Consider the following 20,055-nt stretch of genomic DNA (forward strand, 5'->3'; position numbering starts at 1 on the left):
CCACATAGAAATATAAGATTTAAGTGAATCAATTCTTTTTTTTAAAGATTTATTTATTTATGTATATGAGTATACTGTTACTGTCTTCAGACACACCAGAAGAGGGTGCTGGACTCCATTACAGATGGTTGTGAGCCACCATGTGATTGCTGGGACTTGAACTCAGGACCTCTGGAAGAGCAGTCAGTGCTCTTAACCACTGAGCCATCTCTCCAGCCCCAAGTGAATCAATTCTTAATGTAGCTCAGTAGATTGTTTACCTATCAAATATAGGTCCCGTAGCACAAAAATACAGTGGGTTAGAGAGATGTGAATATAGCTTTTATTCATCTGATATAATTGTCTGAGGCTCACTGCCTTCATCTGCTAACCTAGGTCTAGTCCTAGAAGTGTCTAACTTCTTACTTTTTTTCTTTTTTAAGATTTATTTATTATATTTAAGTCCACTGTAGCTGTCCTCAGACACAGCAGAAGAGGGCATCAGATCCCATTACAGATGGTTGTGAGCCACCATGTGGTTGCTGGGATTTGAGCTCAGGACCTCTGGAAGAGCAGCCAGTGCTCTAACCACTGAGCCATCTCTCCAGCCCCCACCTCTGTATTTCTACTAATCTAGGCCTAGAATGTTTCCAGCCTCTGAGACTTACAGTGAAGAAGCTCACCCTTTCTGGTTCTTTGTGAACGTTGGCTGGGTGGTTCAACTCAGCTGTTGTGGCTCAAACTCCTCTCCAGGCTGACTGCCTTCATCTGGCTTCTCTGTTTCTCCTGAATTGCTCTGTGTGGCTTCAAACGAACTCTAGTAAGATGTTCTGGTCTTCTGGCTCCTCGTTCTCTGTTTTTTTTCTGTTGTTACCTGCGTTTAGCTTCTTCTCTCTCTGCAATGTCACTGTCCCAGTAAAGATGCTTTTCTTTTTCCTTCTGCTCTGTCTGCTCTCTTAAGTAGCTTCCCTCACCTGTTCTGGTGAGACTTGGCAGATCCCATCCTGTCAGATCTTTCTGATTCGTCACTTTGTCTGCCACTCAATTTGACATCACTTTCAAACATGGCTGCTTCCTTCTACAAACTAACTTTACTGTAATACACACCTTTAATCCCAAACAATGAAGGTAAAGAAAGTTACATTGTAACTGGGATTCTGAGGATGTTTTTAGGAATATACTCTGGACTCCTCTGCCTGTCAGATCACAAATATCATATACTGCACAATGCTATGTTTACTAATGTAGACTGTTCATTCACACAGCTTATGCCATAAAAATCTGTGTGTGCCATGGCTGGGCTGGGAATGAGAACAAGCCAGTGCCAGCTCCCTGGGGCTGCCTGTCTCCGGAAAAAGCTGAAATTAGGAGTGAACGGCGGTAGTGCTTCCTGGTTCCCGGTAGTGCTCCCTGGTTCCCGGGGATGACTTTAATCCCCAGTCCCCCCATTCTGGATGAAGAAAAACAGACACAGTTGTAAGGTTTCAGCCTTACATCTCTGTTGTGAGGGTTAAATGAATCAGTGGGCCAGCCTGAGAGTAATTAGCGCAATACAGTAGGTGCTCACTGGTGCCTGTGTCACTCCCGCCAAGTGTCACACCTCTTTATACTGCAAGATCATGGGCTGCCTGCGGGTAGCCTGCCTGGCACCCCAGTGAGGTCTCAGGGCCTGGCTCAGTCAAAGTGAGGATGGCCTAGCATATACAGGGGCCGGCTTCCACCTCCAACATCGCAACTAATAAAATGAAAGAAAGGCCTTTTAAACATATGCTTTAATGTGTGTGTGTGTGTGTCACGTGGGTGCAGGCAACTGCAGAAACCGGAATTATGAGTGACTGTCAACTCTCATGGTACCAAGTGCTCTGCACTGAGCCACATCCCCAGTCCCTAGGACCTTTAAAAAGTTGAGTTTCCCATTAAGAACAAAATCCGATGGATGGGGTGGCGGGCGCACGCCTTTAATCCCAGCACTTGGGAGGCAGAGGCAGGTGGATCTTGATAAATTCGGGGCCAGCGTGGTCTACAGAGTGGGTTCTGGGACAGCCAGGGCTACAGAGGGGAAAACAACCAGTATCCTCTTTGGAAGGATCTGAGGAAGATTCAGAGCCCTTGACAGTTAAAATGGCTGCCATTTCTCCAGCAGGCACAATGAAGCTTGTTTTACCAGTGTGGGCAAGAGGCACAAGGATTATTTATGCTCAGGGGCTCCCGGGCAGCTGCGGGTTCTAGGTGAAAGGTATTCCTGGAGTGCTGTGAGGTCATCTACACGAGACTGACCCTGTCTTTCATGCCCCTGTCCTCAGGAAACTGGACGCCTTCATTTACGACGCAGCAGTGCTCAACTACATGGCCCGCAAGGATGAGGGCTGCAAGCTGGTCACCATCGGCTCCGGCAAGGTCTTCGCCACCACGGGCTATGGCATCGCCTTACACAAGGGCTCCCGCTGGAAGAGGCCCATCGATCTGGCGCTGCTGCAGTTCCTGGGGGACGGTGCGGCTATGCTGGGCATGAAGTCCTACTCTGGGGACGGGGGATGTGGGAGGGGGGGAGTCTGCCCCTCGGTCCTGGGGAGGAGGGTCCTAACAAGTGACTCTGACCCCATCCTCAGATGAGATTGAGATGCTGGAGCGGCTGTGGCTCTCAGGGATCTGCCACAATGACAAAATCGAGGTGATGAGCAGCAAGCTCGATATTGACAACATGGCGGGCGTCTTCTACATGCTCCTCGTGGCCATGGGCCTCTCCTTGCTGGTCTTCGCCTGGGAGCACCTGGTGTACTGGCGCCTGCGGCATTGCCTGGGGCCCACCCACCGCATGGATTTCCTACTGGCCTTCTCCAGGGTAGGAAAGGAAGGGAGCGGACGGGAGAGGCACCTGCAGAGAAGGGGAGTGGGAAAGTGAAAAAGAGGCACCAGACGTAACAAATGGGGGTCGCGGGCAGAGCCCAGTGCATAGGGAAGAGATGCAGGCAACCCGCTGACGCCCTCCCAAACCCCTCACAGGGTATGTACAGCTGCTGCAGCGCGGAGGCTGCTCCGCCACCGGCCAAACCCCCGCCACCGCCGCAGCCGCTGCCCAGCCCCGCGTATCCCGCCGCTCGCCCGCCCCCTGGCCCCGCACCCTTCGTGCCCCGAGAGCGCGCAGCCGCCGACCGCTGGCGCCGGGCCAAGGGCACAGGGGTCCCCCCGGGGGGCGCAGCGCTAGCCGACGGCTTCCACCGATACTACGGCCCCATCGAGCCGCAGGGGCTGGGCCTCGGCGAGGCGCGCGCCGCACCGAGAGGCGCAGCCGGACGCCCACTGTCTCCACCAACCACACAGCCCCCGCAGAAGCCACCACCGTCCTACTTCGCCATCGTGCGCGAGCAGGAGCCGGCCGAGCCCCCCGGGGGCGTCTTCCCGGGCTTCCCATCGCCTCCCGCGCCTCCCGCCGCCGCAGCCGCCGCCGTCGGGCCGCCACTGTGTCGCCTGGCTTACGAGGACGAGAGCCCGCCCGCGCCTTCGCGTTGGCCGCGGTCCGATCCCGAGAGCCAGCCGCTGTTGGGTGGGGGCGCGGGCGGCCCGAGCGCGGGGGCCCCGACCGCCCCGCCGCCGCGCCGCCCCGCGCCTCCACCGTGCGCCTACCTGGACCTCGAGCCTTCGCCTTCGGACTCCGAGGACTCGGAGAGCCTGGGCGGAGCGTCGCTCGGTGGCCTGGAGCCCTGGTGGTTCTCCGACTTCCCCTACCCGTATGCCGAGCGCCTCGGGCCGCCGCCCGGCCGCTACTGGTCGGTCGACAAGCTCGGGGGCTGGCGCGCTGGTAGCTGGGACTACCTGCCCCCGCGCGGAGGCCCCGCGTGGCACTGCCGCCACTGCGCCAGCCTGGAGCTGCTACCGCCACCGCGCCACCTCAGCTGCTCGCACGACGGCCTAGACGGTGGCTGGTGGGCGCCTCCGCCTCCACCCTGGGCCGCGGGGCCACCGCCCCGGCGCCGGGCACGCTGTGGTTGTCCGCGACCGCACCCGCACCGCCCCCGGGCCTCGCACCGCGCGCCCGCCGCCGCGCCGCACCACCACCGACACAGGCGCGCGGCCGGCGGCTGGGACTTCCCGCCGCCCGCGCCCACCTCGCGTTCGCTCGAGGACCTGAGCTCCTGCCCGCGGGCGGCCCCCACGCGCAGGCTCACCGGGCCCTCCCGCCACGCGCGCCGCTGCCCGCACGCTGCGCACTGGGGGCCGCCCCTGCCCACCGCATCGCACCGGAGACACCGGGGCGGGGACCTGGGCACACGCAGGGGCTCTGCGCACTTCTCCAGCCTGGAGTCCGAGGTATGACGCGGCTCCGGCTCCCCCACCCCCGCCGCCCCCTCGGTCAGCGCAGGCCACGGCCCGAGGGGGAGCGCTAAGTAGACAGGACCCTCGTGGGTTGGGAAGGACAGAAACGGACCTGGCCGGACCCCGCCTGGAGCAGCGTCCTGCGCCCCCCACCTCGCCTTCGGGGAACTATGAGCCAGAGGGGACTTGGTCGCCCAAATCTCACCCATCTTGAGAGCAAGGGGGCGGGGTTCTTGGAGCCCACCGACTCTTTTTTTTTTTAAACCCGAAAAGGGCTTTTTAACGTCACCTGATTGGCGGGAGGTGTGGGGGGGTCACGCCGCGCGCCTCCCCTACGCTCCGGGCCATGGCCCTCACATCACTGTGCAGCTCCCTAGCCCCAGACACACCTCTCTCGGGGAGCCTGTTTTTAACCTTTCATTCATCAGGACTCAAAACTGTGAGACGCGTATGCCAAACTGTGACTCCAGACCTTGGCCCCGCCACACAGAAACCCCTGACCCCAGACTGTGACTTCCAACACCTAAAATAATCATCTGACCCCAGACTGTGCCCCGACCAGACTGTGACCCTTCATGTCAGACCTCTATGACCCCCTCCTTTTAGATCCTTGTTGGCTCTGACCTATGACCTCTCCCCCACTTACCTACCAGATGCCACCAATCACATCTTTAACTCCAGCCCTTATCTGTGCCCCTTCAGTGATGTTCCAGCAGACACTTCACCCCCAGGTCTCCTTCCCCAGATTTCAGCAGGGTCTGAGGCTGGGCTGAGAGGAGGGTCTGGGAGCCCACACTTGACCTTTCCTTCCCTCCCCCACTCCTACACTGCAGTGTTTGGAATAAAACCATGTTTTTATGCCTCCTCAGTCCAAGCCTGAGTTCTGTGTCTGATTAATGGAAAATGAGAACCAAGTCCATAGGGAAGACAGTCAGATAACGGAAACTGGGCTGGTGGTGTAGCAGAAGCAGGGTTGTAACATTCATAACACACTGAGTTCAACCACCAGTCCTAGGAATCGGGAGATTTGGGGAAAGAATAATCAACCCCCAGGAATTGTCAAGAGTCCAGGGGAGAGGATTGGAGAGGTGACAGCAGAGAAACACCCCTAAGAGTAGTGGTAAAGTTAAGGGATGCGTAAATTAGGACCAAACCTAGAGACCTATTCCTAAGGCTACTGGCGAGAATGGCTTGATTGGTTATTTTATGCAGATGGAGAGTGACCAACCCACATCTTGAATTCCCTGAATCTCGCCAGTAAGGATGTTTCCGATATTTCATTAGTCCAATTAACCAAAAAACGTGGGTGTACGTGGATAGGAGAGAGCTGACTCGGTTGTAGCAGCAGCCTCATGAGAGACTTGCTGATTAAGTGTCTGCTGACCAGAGCTGCCATGGGGATGCCTGGTTGGGAAATGTACGGCCCCTGGAGGATAAATTCAATCCACTAACTTATACATAGTGTCCAGCCTGTCTACTGTAAAGCATTTTGAAATGATTTAAAGTCATCATAACACGGAGAGGAGAAGAAAGCGGCCTTAAAGGTCCTGGGGGAACAGCAGCCCAGTCTCCTTGGCAGTAAATGCTCGTTTACATACATGAATAATTAACTAAAAGGGAAGACAGCCATGGGAATGAAAGGTGAAAGACCGAGAGGGCTCTGGAGTCGAAGACACCAGTAGAACTACAACTCCCAGAAGGTCTTGCTACTGCCGCGCAGAAGAATTCTCCAAGGTCAAGCGAAAGACAAAATTGCTCCTAGTACAAGTTTTCTCACTGAGCCAGGACGCAGTTACTAGTGGCGGCCATCTCTCTGGGCATTACCGCTGGTTCACAGGTTTCCAAGGTAACAGTACAGAGGGACGGGTCTTAGGCTGTGGGGAGGCGAAACCCGGAAGTGACGCTCTTACTTCGCGTCCGGGGCAAGAAGGCTCGAAGATGGCGGCGCGCAAGGGCCAGAGGCGCACGTGTGAAACTGGGGAGCCCATGGAGGCTGAAACCTGCAACCCAGGATCCGAAGGCCTGTCCCAGGTCTACCTGCCCGGCAAAGGGCCGCCACTGGGCGAAGGGGAGGAACTGGTAATGGATGAAGAGGCCTATGTGCTGTACCATCGTGCGCAAACTGGTAAGCGGAGGGCCCTGGGAAATGAAAGGCCTGACTTGGAGTCTGGGGGATGAAGGGTCTGGAGTATAAAGATTGAGGCCCTGCAGCCTGCAGACTGCCGCCCTTTGTTGGACGTGGTGGCCGAGTTCCCAGTATCGCGTCCCTACTCTGCAGCTACCGTCTCATCTCCCCATCCATTCCTAGGCGCCCCTTGTCTCAGCTTTGACATAGTCCGAGATCACCTGGGCGAAAACCGGACAGAACTCCCTCTCAGTCTTTACCTGTGCGCGGGAACCCAAGCGGAGAGCGCCCAGAGCAATAGGTGAGACCCAGGACCTGTTCAAGACATCCTCAAGGTCCCACTCTCAGCTAATGCCAGACCTAAAAGTCTGGGTCCCCAGCCACCTTCCTCCCTCAACATCCCGGCAGTCATTTCCAATTCATTCTTTGCTTCCCCAGACTGATGATACTTCGGATGCACAATCTCCATGGAACCAGGCCGACACCCTCAGAGGGTAGTGATGACGATGAGGAAGATGAAGAGGATGAAGAGGATCGGAAACCTCAGCTGGAGCTGGCCATGGTTCCCCACTACGGTGGCATCAACCGAGTTCGGGTATAGTCTTCCCCTGGGGCTTGTTCAACATTCTCTGCAATGGACCCCTCCCCAATATTCAAATGTCTCTCTCTCAGCACCTCCTGTTGCCCCTCAGTTTCCCCCTCTCTTTCTCCCCCCACCCCCATTCTCATTTCCAGACATTCTCACTATGTGAGCTGATTAACTTAAGCTGAAACAGCTCCTGATTGTGGGGAAGGGAACAAGAGAAAACGTGTAAATATGTAGTTTGTTACAAGATGCTAAGTGTGGTAGGGAAAAGCAAAGAAGGGTAAGGGTGTCCTAGGATACAGTTGCTTTTGTAATTGGTGAGTTAGAGAAGAACTGGGTGAGTTGGTGTTCTTGGACTAGAGACCCACAGCAAGTGTGGGAAATAAAGTGTCTGTGGAAACAGATTTGCAGAGAATGGAGATAAAAGTACCAAGACCCTGGGGTGTGCCTGGCACGCATGGCTCAAAGGCCTCAAGGAAAACTGCTCTGTGTGGAGCAGAATAGACAAGGGGACAGTGATGGACAGGAAGGAACGGGTTGTTTGACTTACACTTACACATCAATGTTTATCACCAAAGGAAGTCAACACAGGGACTCAGCTAGCAGAAACTGATCCGGAGGCCATGAAGGGGTGCTACTTACTGAACCGCTTATCATGGCTTGCTCAGCTTTCTTTCTTTCTTTTTTTAAAATTTATTATATATAAATAAGTGCACTGACCCTGTCTTCAGACACACCAGAGGAGGGCATCAGATCTCATTACAGATGGTTGTGAGCCACCATGAGGTTGCTGGGATTTGAACTCAGGACCTCTGGAAGAGCAGTCAGTGATCTTAACCACTGAGCCATCTCTCCATCCTTGCTTCATTCTTTTTTATTAGTTTTGTTTTGTTTGAGGCAGGGTTTCTTTGTATGTTATGGCTGTCCTGGAACTTGCTCTATAGACCAGGCTGACCTCAAACTCAGAGATTTGCCTGCCTCTGACTCCCAAAGGTATGCTCCACCACTACTCAGCCAACCTGTTTTCCTATAGAATCTAGAATTACCTGCCCAGGGCTGGCACCACCCACAGTAGACTGGGCCCTCCTGCACAGATCGCTAATTAACAAAATGTCCTACTGCCTGGGCCCTATGTCATTGAGGTATTTTCTCAGTTTAGGCTCAGTTCCCTCAGATTACTCTAGTTTATGCCAGTGGAGACCATTGGAATGTGTTGTCTATGGTAACAGGGCAGCGAAGGGACCTTGTGGTTTTAGAGGTGAAAGGATGTGAAAGCCACATCCTGGACCCACAGTGTTTCAGAGCGCCACCGGAGCTCTCACGTCCTTCTCTAGCTGCTTCTGTTCCTACACTGGGAGGTGACCTGGCCATCAGCAGGTCTGGGAGGTTACAGTTTTCTCTCAAAAAGCTGTTGGGGAACTGTAGTTTGTAGACACACCGAGGTTTGTCCAACCTTAGGCCTCTTCCCTCTTTGTTTTGTGTACCCCTCTGGCAGGTATCTTGGCTGGGGGAGGAGCCTGTGGCTGGAGTCTGGTCAGAGAAGGGCCAGGTGGAGGTGTTTGCACTGCGGCGGCTCCTGCAGGTGGTAGATGACCCCCAGGCCCTGGCCATCTTTCTCCGAGATGAGCAGGCCCGAGTAAAACCCATCTTCTCCTTTGCTGGTCACATGGGTGAAGGCTTTGCTCTTGACTGGTCCCCTCGGGTACCCGGCCGCTTGTTGACTGGTGACTGTCAGAAGAATATTCACCTCTGGACACCTACCGATGGTGGTTCCTGGAATGTGGACCAGAGGCCATTTGTGGGCCATACACGATCTGTGGAGGATCTGCAGTGGTCACCCACTGAGGACACGGTGAGGAAAGGCTGGAGGCCTAGACATGTAGGTCTGATGGGGATGAGGGCAGGTTAGGTACTTGAAGCCAGGCTTGGGAGAGGAGGAGGCCCAAGTTGGGCCCTGATGCAGACAAGGGCATAGTGGGCGATAGTGTAGTCCGTGGGTTGGGGTGTCTTTCCAATTCAAACCTCTTTGGCCCTGTGTAGGTGTTTGCCTCCTGCTCTGCGGATGCCTCCATTCGCATTTGGGACGTCCGAGCAGCCCCAGGCAAGGCCTGCATGCTCACTACAGCCTCTGCCCATGATGGGGATGTCAACGTTATCAGCTGGAGCCGCAGGGAACCCTTCCTACTCAGTGGTGGGGATGATGGGGCCCTCAAAGTCTGGGACCTGCGACAATTCAAGGTATCTTCCCAGCTGGGCTCCTCAGGGCTGGGGAAGCTCTGGGCACTAAGCGGGATGTGGGTGTGAGCAGAGGGGTCCCTCACTCAACCCTGTGCACCCCCACCCCCACCTCTTCCCTTTCTGTTCCTTTGACTCCTGAGCACCCCATGTAGATTAGTCTTCCTTTCACACTTCCTCGCTGTCTGCACTGGGACATAGCTACTCAGTGTTCTTGTTCCCACACCAGCTGAGCAGTACAGAGACTGTGACTGTCATTCGCCCACTTGGCAAAGATACAGCTGGGCACATAGTCCATGGCCTTGGGCTGCTGGGAATTGTAGTCTATTTTAGTCAGCTCTACAGTTAGTTGGGCTTTTGAGCCCCATTCATTTCTTATAGGAAAGGAAACTAAGACACAGAGCAGGAGCAGAGGTGAGTTATCTGTAGAGCTAAGCAGTATTCTAGGCAGGTGGAAGAGACGCTTCCGGTCTCTAGAGGAAGCCAGGACCTCTCCTGGCTCCCGGCCTTCCCTGCATCATTGTGATGTCAGCCTCTTCCCAGTGTCATGAGTTTTTATAGAGTCGCCCTGGGAAAGCCGCCAGTGGGAGGCTCCATCCAAACGGTCCCAGGGAACCATTTCTAACATAAGTGCTGTCTCATAGCACCAGGGCGCTGTGGGAGCTGTGGCTCGCATGTGCTGGAAGGGCCACCTCTCTGCTCTTGTCATAGGCAAGGAATACTGAGGTGTGCTCAGTGACATCCGGAGCAGGAGACTAGTGTGTGGGTGAAAGCTCCCAGCAGCCCGTGTCACCTTAACCTCCGTCCTTCCTTGTGTTTCTTTCCTGGGTCTGGCTTTGTATGGGTGTAAGAGGGGCTTCTCAGACGGAATGTCTGGTAGTCATACTGAGACCTGACTCTTACACTCTCTTGTAGTCTGGCTTCCCTGTGGCCACCTTCAAGCAACACATGGCCCCGGTGACCTCAGTTGAATGGCACCCTCAGGACAGTGGCGTCTTTGCAGCCTCAGGTGCTGACAACCAGATCACACAATGGGACCTGGCCGTTGAGCGGGACCCAGAGGCAGGTGAGACAGAGACGGACCCTGGGCTGGCCGCACTTCCCCAGCAGTTGCTGTTTGTGCACCAAGGTGAGACTGACCTGAAGGAGCTGCATTGGCACCCACAGTGCCCTGGGGTCTTGATCAGCACTGCCCTGTCAGGCTTCACCGTCTTCCGGACCATCAGCGTTTGAGGATGGCCAACACCTGGAGTCAGGCCTTGGCTCTCCATGGGAACTGGATCAGTTAACTTTTCAAGGATCATTAGGCCTGTAGACTGCACCTCACAGAGGAGACTTGTTCAGCTGACCTGTGTGGAGCAGAAATAATGGATTCCACTGACCTAGTGTGTCTAAGGATTTGGATTGACCTTGGCTCTGCCTTACACCAAAGACTAGGTTCAGGCAAAGATCCTTGCCTGTCCCGGATGTAGCCTCGGGCTGAGATTTTTGCCATTGTTGACTCCTGGATTGACTCCAAGGACCTCTGACTGGGACCCAGTTCTGGCTGTTGATTGACTTCAGGAACTTTAAGGGTTTTGCCATGGCTGGGCCAAGTCTGGGTCTGGGTCCCAGTGGAATTTAATTCTCTCTTTGCCTTCTGGCCAGTTAAATTTGGTTGGGAGCCATCTTAGAGGTGCCCTCTTATGCTGACCACCATTGTACTGAAGGAGGGTCTGGGGCTTCTGCTGCAGTAAAGGACGGTAATAAGGTCCCAAACACTGAGACACCAGTCCTTTGAGCTTCTTTCCTGTGAGAAACCTAATGGTAGTGGGGAGGGATTTGGTGTAGAACTATCCCCTACCAGTCCTTCACCGTAGGACTGTCACCCTCTGTGAGCTTTTTCTTGTCTGGCTGTGAGTCAATAACTGCGTGTCTCTTTCTGGACCACTGGCTTATTAAGGCATCCTCCTAGGGTCCATGGGGTCCACATTTCCTCCCTTTATTACTTCCTTGGTACTCCTGCTAAGTTCCCTAAGCCACCAGTGCCCTTCACATGCCTCTGTTTCCCATGTTCCTTATCCCTGCTGTCCTCTCCAGTCTGCCTGGGCCACAGCCCAGTGCCCTGCCTGGCCAGCCTCCCTGGCTCCCCCTCTGCAGTGCTGAGCCGGCTCCACCCCCACCCCCCTCTGCTCAGGCCCTGATCCGCCGGAGCTCAGAGCTTGGGTGCCCCGGCTCAGGCCCAGGGGCCGAGGACAGACAACACATTAGCACCCACAGAGGCCTCTCTCCAGCCTGAGCAGAGGAGCCCCCAGTGCAGGGAATGGGGGTGGGCGGCCCCCCCAGGTAAGTGCAGACATGAGCCAACCCACCTCATCTTCCTTCCTCCCCCAACTCCTTCCCCAACGTTCCGTCCAGAAGCCTTCCGACTCTAGCACTGCAGGCTTCTAGCTCTGGTCAATCTTGACTGCCATAAATTTTCTCCCTTGCCATTCTCCAAGGCAGCCACCCCCTCACTCCCTGTCTGTCTGCATTTCATAAGACGTGAGATTTATTTCTCTTCCAATTCTTATTCAGCCTTTGTCTACTGATGTTTCTGGGTCTTGTCTGCCCCACCACCCCTGCTCGGTCTTTGTCTCCTTTTCTCTGTGTCTCTACCCCTCTCTCTAGGTCTCTGTGTCTCTGGTTGGTGTCTGTCTGTCTTTTTCTCTGAGTTTCTGTCTCCCGGCTCACTGCCACTTTGACTTAGTTTGCCTCTCTGGGTCTTTGACCTCAGGTCTCCTTCTCTGAGTCAGTCTCTGCACTCCCCGGCCCCTTGGGTCTTCTGGATCACGCCACTTCGACCTCATTTCTGTCTGTTTTTCTCAGCCTCCCTCTGTGTCTGTTTCTGTCAGTGGTCTTTGTCCATATGGCACCCCCACCCCACCCCACCTCCCAACCCACAACACTGAATTTGCATCTTTGGGCCTAGTCACCCCAGTGTGGCTGGGTTGTCTGGCTGCCTTGGAGACCAGAAAAGGACAGGGGTCCCTGTCCCCTAAGGGGCCTCCTTTGGGGCTCTTTCAGTACCCTCTGTTGCCACTACTTGGCAGAGGTAGGGGTGCTACTTTGTGTGAATGGGAGGGGCGGGGTTTTTGGCTCCAGATTATATAGTGACTTTGACATGAAGTTGAAGTACCTTAAGCCCCGTGGCTCCTTTATATGGAAACATTAAGCTGCCCTTGTAGGTCAGGTGGAAGATGGGGGTGTGGATCAGGATCCTCCTCGGTCATTTGCAGGAACCGCCTTGTGCTGGCCCGTGTGGGATGCAGATGGCGCTCTGAAGCTGTGAATCCCAGCCAATCTAAGGGAGATGCAGATCTGCCTCAGGCAGTAGCAGAGTTGGGGGTCAGAGGTTTGGGACCCAAGCCAGCTTTCCACCCTAGCACGGGCACCCCAGAGTGAGATGGGGTAAAGCCCTTGGCCCCTGGCACCCTGAGCATTCAATGAAGGTGACCCCTCGAGGCCATTAGGTCCCTACACATTGGCCTGTCTCACTGCCAGCACTGTGGTCATCACTGGGCCTTGGCGTCCAAGGACTCATTGGTGTCTGAACTTGCCACCTTTCTCCAGCTAAGGGACTTGAAGTTGGGTGATTCTGCCTTCCCTCTTTCTGGATAGCTCATGAGAACCATTGTAAAGTAGGAATCCAACCTGCTCTTGGGAGACCATCTTGCTTCCCCGTCCCAAGAATGACCTTTAACATTCCGGGCTGCTGTGCTGACTGTCCAGCTCCATTCTCTCAGCCTCAGCTTAGCACCTGTCAGGGGGGCCTAGTGAGCCCTGGCTGGGCTTTCCGGAGACCATGGAGACCAAAATGGGGGTGCAAGGCACTCTGGGCCAGAAGTGCCCAACTTCACACAGCCTTCCATGGACCCACTCAGGTCCTTCCACCAAAGCCCATGAGGGCCCTCAGAGTCTAGTCTAGTGTGCCTACAGAGTACGGAGCTGTAGATAAAGCTGACAAATATGGACCTGGCCTCCACTCAGGCTCAGGAAGGTTCGTAAGCACCCACTACACCACTATCTGAACTGAGTGTCCAGGGCGGGAGTTGGGCTAGAGCTGCCGGAGGGCTCCAGAGCCCCTGCCTTTAACGTCAGGGGTTTTGATTTCTACCTCTCAAGTGTGCAAATCAGAACTGACAAGAAAACCTGGGTTAGAGTCTGATCAAAGACCCTGAGGGATTGGTTTGTTTTTTTTTTCCTTTTTTAGATAAGGTCTAGATGGTCTGGCCCTCAGAGCTCCACCTTCCACCACAAGGACCAGTAAGGCCTGGGTCTTTATGACCAGAGTTGCTTCCTTACTGGGATGATGTCCCTGTCCTTGTTAAGGAAACAGAACTAGTAGGAGTGTCCTCAGATGAGCTGGTCAAGGCTGAACTTAGCAGCTTCATTTGAAGGTAACTCATCCATCAACACATCTAATGCTTCTGTTGAAATGCTGGGGCCTGAGGCATAGGGCTCAAGCACTGCTCTGAGCCACACGGCCTCACCCATGCAGTGATCTGCAGTGTGTTCACAGTTAAGCAGCTGTCCCTGCGCCAATTCGAGGACTCCTATCAGCCTAGAACGAAACCCTGCATCTTTCCCCAGCCTGCCCCTGCCTCAGACGGAGGTAACTGCCACATACTGTCCCATGTGCTTAGAGTCCTCTCCACAGCTGTGATCCTTGCCCTCAGGATGTGGAGGCAGGAGGATCTGATCCAGGCCAGTCTGGGGTATGTGAAAACATTGTCTCATAAACAAACACCTCCATAACTGAACAATGCAGTCAGTGATTTGTTGGGGGTTTGTTGGTTTGGTGTTTCAAGACAAGGTTTCTCTGTAGCCCTGGCTGTCCCGGAACTTGCTCAGTAGACCAGGCGGGCTTCAAGTTCTCAGGGATCTGCCTGCCTCTGCCTCTCGAGTGTTGAGATTAAAGGTGCACACCACCACCCCCAGGCTTTGCTGTGTAGCTGTACAGTACTGCTCAGGGAATACAGATGTTGACAAAGATCTGCGTGTTCCGTACAGAGAACGATGCTTTCAGTCTGAGTTTGGCGAATTCAGTGGGTACAAATGATATGGAAGATACGGGGAACCAACCGGTGCCTGGAATTGGCTGCTCCCACTTAAAACACGCTAAGGCCTGTGTTCCCACGTTCTCCAGGGGCTGAGGTGCAAAGGTCACTGGAGCTCATAAAGTGGCCTCAACAAAGAAATTGTTCACAGCGTTCGATGTTTGTCCCTCTTTTCTTTTTCTCTGCTGGATTGAATCCTTGTTACGTGTATGAGTCATGGTTCTCCATGCTTCTAGATCAGCCTCATGAGTTCTGGAACTACAGTATGTGCGCCACACACCGGGGCCTGGGGTATTTCCTTCTGATACTTGGTAATCACCTGCGAGGACATAGGAGCTAACCTGCTAGCATTCAAACCCTTGCTGGAGTGGCTGTAGTCTCAAGCAGTTTATATTGGTAAAACTATATTGTTTAGCTCAAAACTCTGTCCTTGTGCTGGAAGCCCGGCTCAGTGGTAGCACTGTCTCACATCCAGGAGTCCCTTTGTGTTCCACACCAGTACCATCTCAAAAACAACCCCCCAGAATGTGTGAATTCATAAACTCTGCTCACCACCGTGTAAGCCACCAAGCTGGCACACTTCATAGCATTACTTGGACTAGACACCTGCTAGGTTGTACCACATTTCTTATGTTTCTCACGTCCCATGAGTACTGCCCTATCCTTTTTCTTAGATGAGGATGCAGAACACGGAGTTGTGGCCAGTGGGTCCTCCAGTTCCTGGTACCCCTGACATTCCTGCCCATCTTTTGTTCCTACAGGTTTGGGGCGCCTGCCCCCCGCTAGGACAATTCTAGAGGGGGTCTCCCCATCCAATGGGCCTGGCCAGGGCTCTGCGCCGCCTGAGCGGCGCGCTGGAGCCAGGAAACAGTCGAGCCGGCGATGAGGAGGAGGCGGGGGCCGGGCTCTGCCGCAATGGGTGGGCGCCTGGGCCGGTAGCTGGGAGCCGGCGTCGCGGGCGCTTCGTCAAAAAAGATGGGCACTGCAATGTGCGCTTCGTGAATCTGGGTGGCCAGGGCGCACGCTACCTAAGTGACCTGTTCACCACGTGTGTGGACGTGCGCTGGCGCTGGATGTGCCTGCTCTTCTCCTGTTCCTTCCTCGCCTCCTGGTTGCTCTTCGGCCTGACCTTCTGGCTCATCGCCTCGCTGCACGGCGACCTGGCTGCCCCACCGCCACCGGCTCCCTGTTTCTCGCAAGTGGCCAGCTTCCTGGCTGCCTTTCTCTTTGCACTGGAGACCCAGACATCCATAGGCTATGGTGTGCGCAGCGTCACCGAGGAGTGTCCGGCTGCCGTGGCCGCTGTGGTGCTGCAGTGCATCGCAGGCTGTGTGCTCGACGCCTTCGTCGTGGGTGCAGTTATGGCCAAGATGGCCAAGCCCAAGAAACGCAACGAGACACTGGTCTTCAGCGAGAACGCGGTGGTGGCTCTGCGAGACCACCGTCTCTGCCTCATGTGGCGGGTGGGCAACCTGCGCCGCAGCCACCTGGTGGAGGCTCACGTGAGGGCCCAGCTGCTGCAGGTGAGGGGGTGCGTTGGGGCTGGGGAGGGGACCCAGCTGCTATAGGGGTGTGTACGTGTGTGTGTGTGTGTGTGTGTGTGTGTGTGTGCGCGCGTGCGCGCGCGCGTGCGTGCGTGTGCGTGTGCGCGTGTGCGTGTGTGTGTGTGTGTGTGTGTTTAGAAGAGGACCAGTTGTAAAGTGTGGGAAGATGGGAGGTGCGCCCCCTTCAGCACAGAACTATTGGGACAGCGGATGTAGACCCAGGAGGCAAGTTCCTAGAAACCAGCCCCCTGACCTGGAGGCTGCTTGGTAGGAGTTTATTGAGCGGTCTAGACACGGGTAGCTACACCCGCCCTCCTGTGTTCCTTCTGTAGCACTGAGATAGGGAAGAGCCTGTGCAGCCGCCTGAGATGTGTTGAGTAGGTGTTGGGGACTGTGAAGCCCTGCTGCCACTATCCAAGGCACCATTCCCACGAGAAAGGAAGACAGCAGCTCGGGACTTGGGTCCCGGGCTGTCCTACCAACCTCCTGCCCAATGAGTAGAGCATCTAGGCTGGAAATAATGCCAGGCCTTGGTCACTGGGACAGCAGCCTCCTCCAAGCCCTACTGTGGAAGCCTTGTTGCTCCTAGACTTGGGGCCACGTTCTCAAGCATCTGGGTTCCCAACAAACTATTGAGTTGCGGTTAGCACTGGTCTGGTAGAGGCTGAAGGTGACTAACTGTGGGAAATAAAGCTTCCAGAAGCCTCTGGGGCACAGGGAAAAGAATCCCAATCATATTTGAACTCCTAGCCCTTTGAAACTCCCAAGATGACCTAGGACACTTCTTCCAGAAGTCTGTGGGCAGTGACACAGCCCAAAAGACAGTCATGGGGTAGTAGGTAGGAGGTGAACGGACACATAGTTCTCGGTGTGTTCATCCCTATACTCAGTGGGTGGAGAGGCATGGCCGCCTGAGCAGTTGTAGAATAGTTCCTGTTGGAGCCAGATGAGCCTCCTATGTCCTCTCTCTCTCTCTCTCTCTCTCTCTTTCTCTCTCTCTTTCTCTCTTTCTCTCTCTCTCTCTCTCTCTCTTTCTCTCTCTCTCTCTCTCTCTAAGTCTCTACCTCTCTCCAGGTCTCTTCTGTCTTCCCTTGCTCCTGGGTTTTTGTCCCCCTGGCAGGAATGGGGGTTCTGTGCCCCCCTCTCTTTGGGATTTGTGTTCCCCTTTCCCTGGGTTTGGGTCTGGGTGCCTTTCTCTGGGACTGTGTGTCTGCCTCTCTCTGTATCTCTGCCTCTGTCCCGGTCTCTGGGTCAAGCTCACGGCGTTGCTCTTTGTTCTTTCTCTGTCTCTTCACTCCTCTCTTTCTGTGATCTTTGTTCACGGCTCTGGCTCTTGCTCCTGCACAGCCCCGTGTGACCCCCGAGGGTGAGTACATCCCGCTGGACCACCAGGACGTAGATGTTGGCTTTGACGGAGGCACAGACCGCATCTTCCTCGTGTCCCCCATTACCATCGTGCATGAGATTGACTCTGCTAGTCCACTGTATGAACTGGGGCGGGCCGAGCTGGCCCGGGCGGACTTTGAGCTGGTGGTCATTCTTGAAGGTATGGTTGAAGCCACAGCCATGACTACCCAGTGCCGTTCATCTTACCTCCCAGGGGAGCTGCTCTGGGGACATCGCTTTGAGCCGGTCCTCTTCCAGCGTGGCTCCCAGTATGAGGTTGACTATCGCCACTTCCACCGAACATATGAGGTCCCGGGGACACCAGTCTGCAGTGCCAAGGAGCTGGATGAACGGGCAGAGCAGGCTTCACACAGCCCCAAGTCGGGTTTTCCTGGCTCCCTGGCTGCATTTTGTTACGAGAATGAACTCGCTCTGAGCTGCTGCCAGGAGGAAGATGAGGAGGAGGACGCTAGGGAAGAGACTTCAGCAGAGACCCCGGAGAGGGCTGCCAGCCCCCGAGCTCTTACACCAACCCTGGCACTGACCCTGCCTCCATGACACAGCTGAGGCCCACGTCCCCACGTGACACCCCTTCCCAAAGATGACAGGGATGGAGAGCTTCCGGCCTCCGATGGGAGTGGGGCAGGGGTTTCTCAGGTAATCGTTAACCATGAGGATGTCTACCACAGCTTTACTACACCTTTATTTCTCTGCTCCACTCTTCATTCCTGAGACCCCTTTATGAGCTGGATTCCTAAGTCTTACCAGAGACAAGGGATCAGATTTCTGGACCATACGAGAGACTAGGCGTGGAGGCTGGATTTTGGTTGGACATTAGTGAGATACACAGCCTCGGGGAGGAAGATGTCAATTTAGACAGATCAAGAAACAGATTCAAGCAAGGATAGACTACTCCAAGGATTCAGGATCATCACAATTGACCAAAGACAACAGTGACTGGACTGTGTGTGGAGAAATGGCCTGCTGGCTCCGGAGAGTCCAAACGTTGAGATTCTCTTGAGTCTAGGTTGACGCCGGGGAATCTAGAACAGGTTGTGGCTAGAGGAGAGTGGAGCTGCTCCCAAAATTATAAAGCTATGTTTCTAGAATACACAAAACATTGGTAGGTTTCTGAGTTTGGAAGGACTAAGATTCCAGAAGCCGGAGGACTCTGGAGTATTGGCTGTTTAGGGTCCGGCTGAAGGGCTGGGTCTGGCTTCTCCACGACCCACAGGGTGAATTTTGTTCCTGTTTGAAGTGCCATTCTTAGAACGTCCAAAGGAATCAGGAGTCTATGCTTTGGGGTTGGCCAGAGTCCACGGAGGATGTCTGTGGTTTGCTGGTTCCACTTTGCCCAGTAGGGCTGAGGATCTCCATGACCTTGGGTAGCTTCCTGTGGTTCTGTAATGCCAAAAGGAATCAGAACTCCAGGGGCCAGAGCTGTCCTCTCCCAAAGCCTAGAAGTCCTGGTCACCTTCAGATGGGCAGTCTGGTAGGTAGGAGGCAGACACTGTTCTGGGTGGAGCTTGCAAGTGAGAGCCTAGACAGTCACAGGGCCATCTAATGGGAAAGTGAGGGAAGAGGCTGGGGCTGCAGCCTGAAATCTTCTGGGTCACTCTACATAGTGATGTGTGTCTTTCTCAGATATTATACATATGTGTATTATATATGATATAAATACAGATCTCTATCTTTCCTGTTGTTCCTGTGGGTAAGATGTGAAAGAGCGGAGCTCACTGGAGCCCTCTGCAGAGATCCAGGAGGAATCTTCACTTTATTTAAATCCCAACAGCTCCTAGGAACTTCCGGGCTTAGGCAAAACTTTCCTTGTTTTGTTTTGTTCCTGTAACAATCGCTGCCCGAGCTCGCTGTTCTCCGAGGCTCCTCCTAGCAGGATGGTCCTTCACCTTACCTAAGACTTCCTCTCCCTCCCCTCATGCTGAAACAGCCTTCCAGGGGTCGTGGAGGGGACACCGACTCAATGGCTAGATCCATGTCGTATGTAGATTCAGAACCAGCAAAAACGCATGGGCTATACGACCAGGGGCCAGCGTCACCGCCTCCCTGCTCCAGCTTAGCGGCTGAAGATGGAAGAGACGAGGCATGCCCACTGTGACAGAAATGGAGGAATTGACAGGGGGACCCTGTCACTGCATTAAAGGCCCAGGAGCTCTGGCAGTGTGCCTGTATTTCTGAAATTGTGGGTCCTAGTGTTTGCCCTCCACCTATGGCGCAGCCACCTAAGTGCCCATCAGACTGATGGCCAAGCCTCAGGGGAGCTGCCAGAGGGAGGTGTTCCTGACCGAGAGCCAGCACCATCATTGGCATTGGCTTTCCTGAGTGCTGAATCCACCCATGCCCTCTTCTAGTTTATCCTTCAGAATCCCCAGGTAAAAACCGGACAGGATTAATTAAGCTGGCAGCTCTCCTACCTCCAAGTCTAGGGCAGGGACTAGGAACAAAGGAGACCATGGTGGAGAAAGATGCTAAGTCGGGCTGAACAGGCAGGGGCATGCGATTCTAATGAAAAGGAGAGAACTGGGTAGGGCTGGTGTACCCAGGGTCCCCAGGAGGGAGGGCATGGGTCAGGCCACTCATAAAGGTCAGAGAGGGGATTAAGAGGCTCCATGACTAATCCAAAGGCTTAGCCAAGTCCTGGCCCAGAATCCGCCCCCACCTGAGCGGCCCAGGGGCACAAATGAGGACAAGACCCGGAAGCCCAGTCTTGGGCCTGGGATCTACAAGTATGCCGGAGTCCCCATCATGCAGGCCCCTCACTGCTTTCCCTGCAAAGAGGAGGAGAATTCT

General features: G+C 54.7%; 3 protein-coding genes across 3 annotated transcripts in view; all 3 read left to right on the plus strand.

Moving 5' to 3' along the window:
• GRIN2D (glutamate ionotropic receptor NMDA type subunit 2D) overlaps nucleotides 1–4,293 on the plus strand; it is a gene marked incomplete at both ends in the record, with an annotated part of 31,974 nt that extends 27,681 nt beyond the window's left edge. Inside the window, 3 exons of the mRNA XM_080908587.1 lie at nucleotides 2,283–2,470; nucleotides 2,589–2,821; nucleotides 2,983–4,293. Coding sequence (XP_080764713.1) covers nucleotides 2,283–2,470; nucleotides 2,589–2,821; nucleotides 2,983–4,293 — 1,732 coding nt within the window. The remainder of the gene's footprint in view (nucleotides 1–2,282; nucleotides 2,471–2,588; nucleotides 2,822–2,982) is intronic.
• A 1,899-nt stretch (nucleotides 4,294–6,192) lies between these two features.
• On the plus strand, nucleotides 6,193–10,953 carry GRWD1 (glutamate rich WD repeat containing 1). The gene is made up of 6 exons (XM_080908287.1): nucleotides 6,193–6,418; nucleotides 6,602–6,719; nucleotides 6,857–7,013; nucleotides 8,500–8,856; nucleotides 9,045–9,242; nucleotides 10,155–10,953. Exons 1-6 carry the CDS (start codon nucleotides 6,232–6,234, stop codon nucleotides 10,470–10,472), a joined length of 1,335 nt encoding a protein of 444 aa, XP_080764413.1. The 5' UTR covers nucleotides 6,193–6,231; the 3' UTR covers nucleotides 10,473–10,953.
• Nucleotides 10,954–11,428: 475 nt separating this feature from the next.
• KCNJ14 (potassium inwardly rectifying channel subfamily J member 14) lies at nucleotides 11,429–18,951 on the plus strand. The gene is made up of 3 exons (XM_080908536.1): nucleotides 11,429–11,564; nucleotides 15,079–15,840; nucleotides 17,209–18,951. Exons 2-3 carry the CDS (start codon nucleotides 15,133–15,135, stop codon nucleotides 17,803–17,805), a joined length of 1,305 nt encoding a protein of 434 aa, XP_080764662.1. The 5' UTR covers nucleotides 11,429–11,564; nucleotides 15,079–15,132; the 3' UTR covers nucleotides 17,806–18,951.
• The last annotated feature ends 1,104 nt before the right edge of the window (nucleotides 18,952–20,055 follow it).

The sequence above is a fragment of the Micromys minutus genome (genome assembly GCF_963924665.1).
Source record: "Micromys minutus genome assembly, chromosome: 32".
Lineage (NCBI taxonomy): Eukaryota > Metazoa > Chordata > Mammalia > Rodentia > Muridae > Micromys > Micromys minutus.

Coding starts and splice junctions, on each gene's coding strand:
- GRWD1 (XM_080908287.1), top strand. CDS start 6,232: ATGGCGGCGCGCAAGGGCCAGAGGCGCACGTGTGAAACTGGGGAGCCC. Junction 6,720..6,856: donor GAGAGCGCCCAGAGCAATAG/GTGAGACCCAGG, acceptor TTGCTTCCCCAG/ACTGATGATACTTCGGATGC. Junction 8,857..9,044: donor GGTCACCCACTGAGGACACG/GTGAGGAAAGGC, acceptor GGCCCTGTGTAG/GTGTTTGCCTCCTGCTCTGC.
- KCNJ14 (XM_080908536.1), top strand. CDS start 15,133: ATGGGCCTGGCCAGGGCTCTGCGCCGCCTGAGCGGCGCGCTGGAGCCA. Junction 15,841..17,208: donor TGAGGGCCCAGCTGCTGCAG/GTGAGGGGGTGC, acceptor GCTCCTGCACAG/CCCCGTGTGACCCCCGAGGG.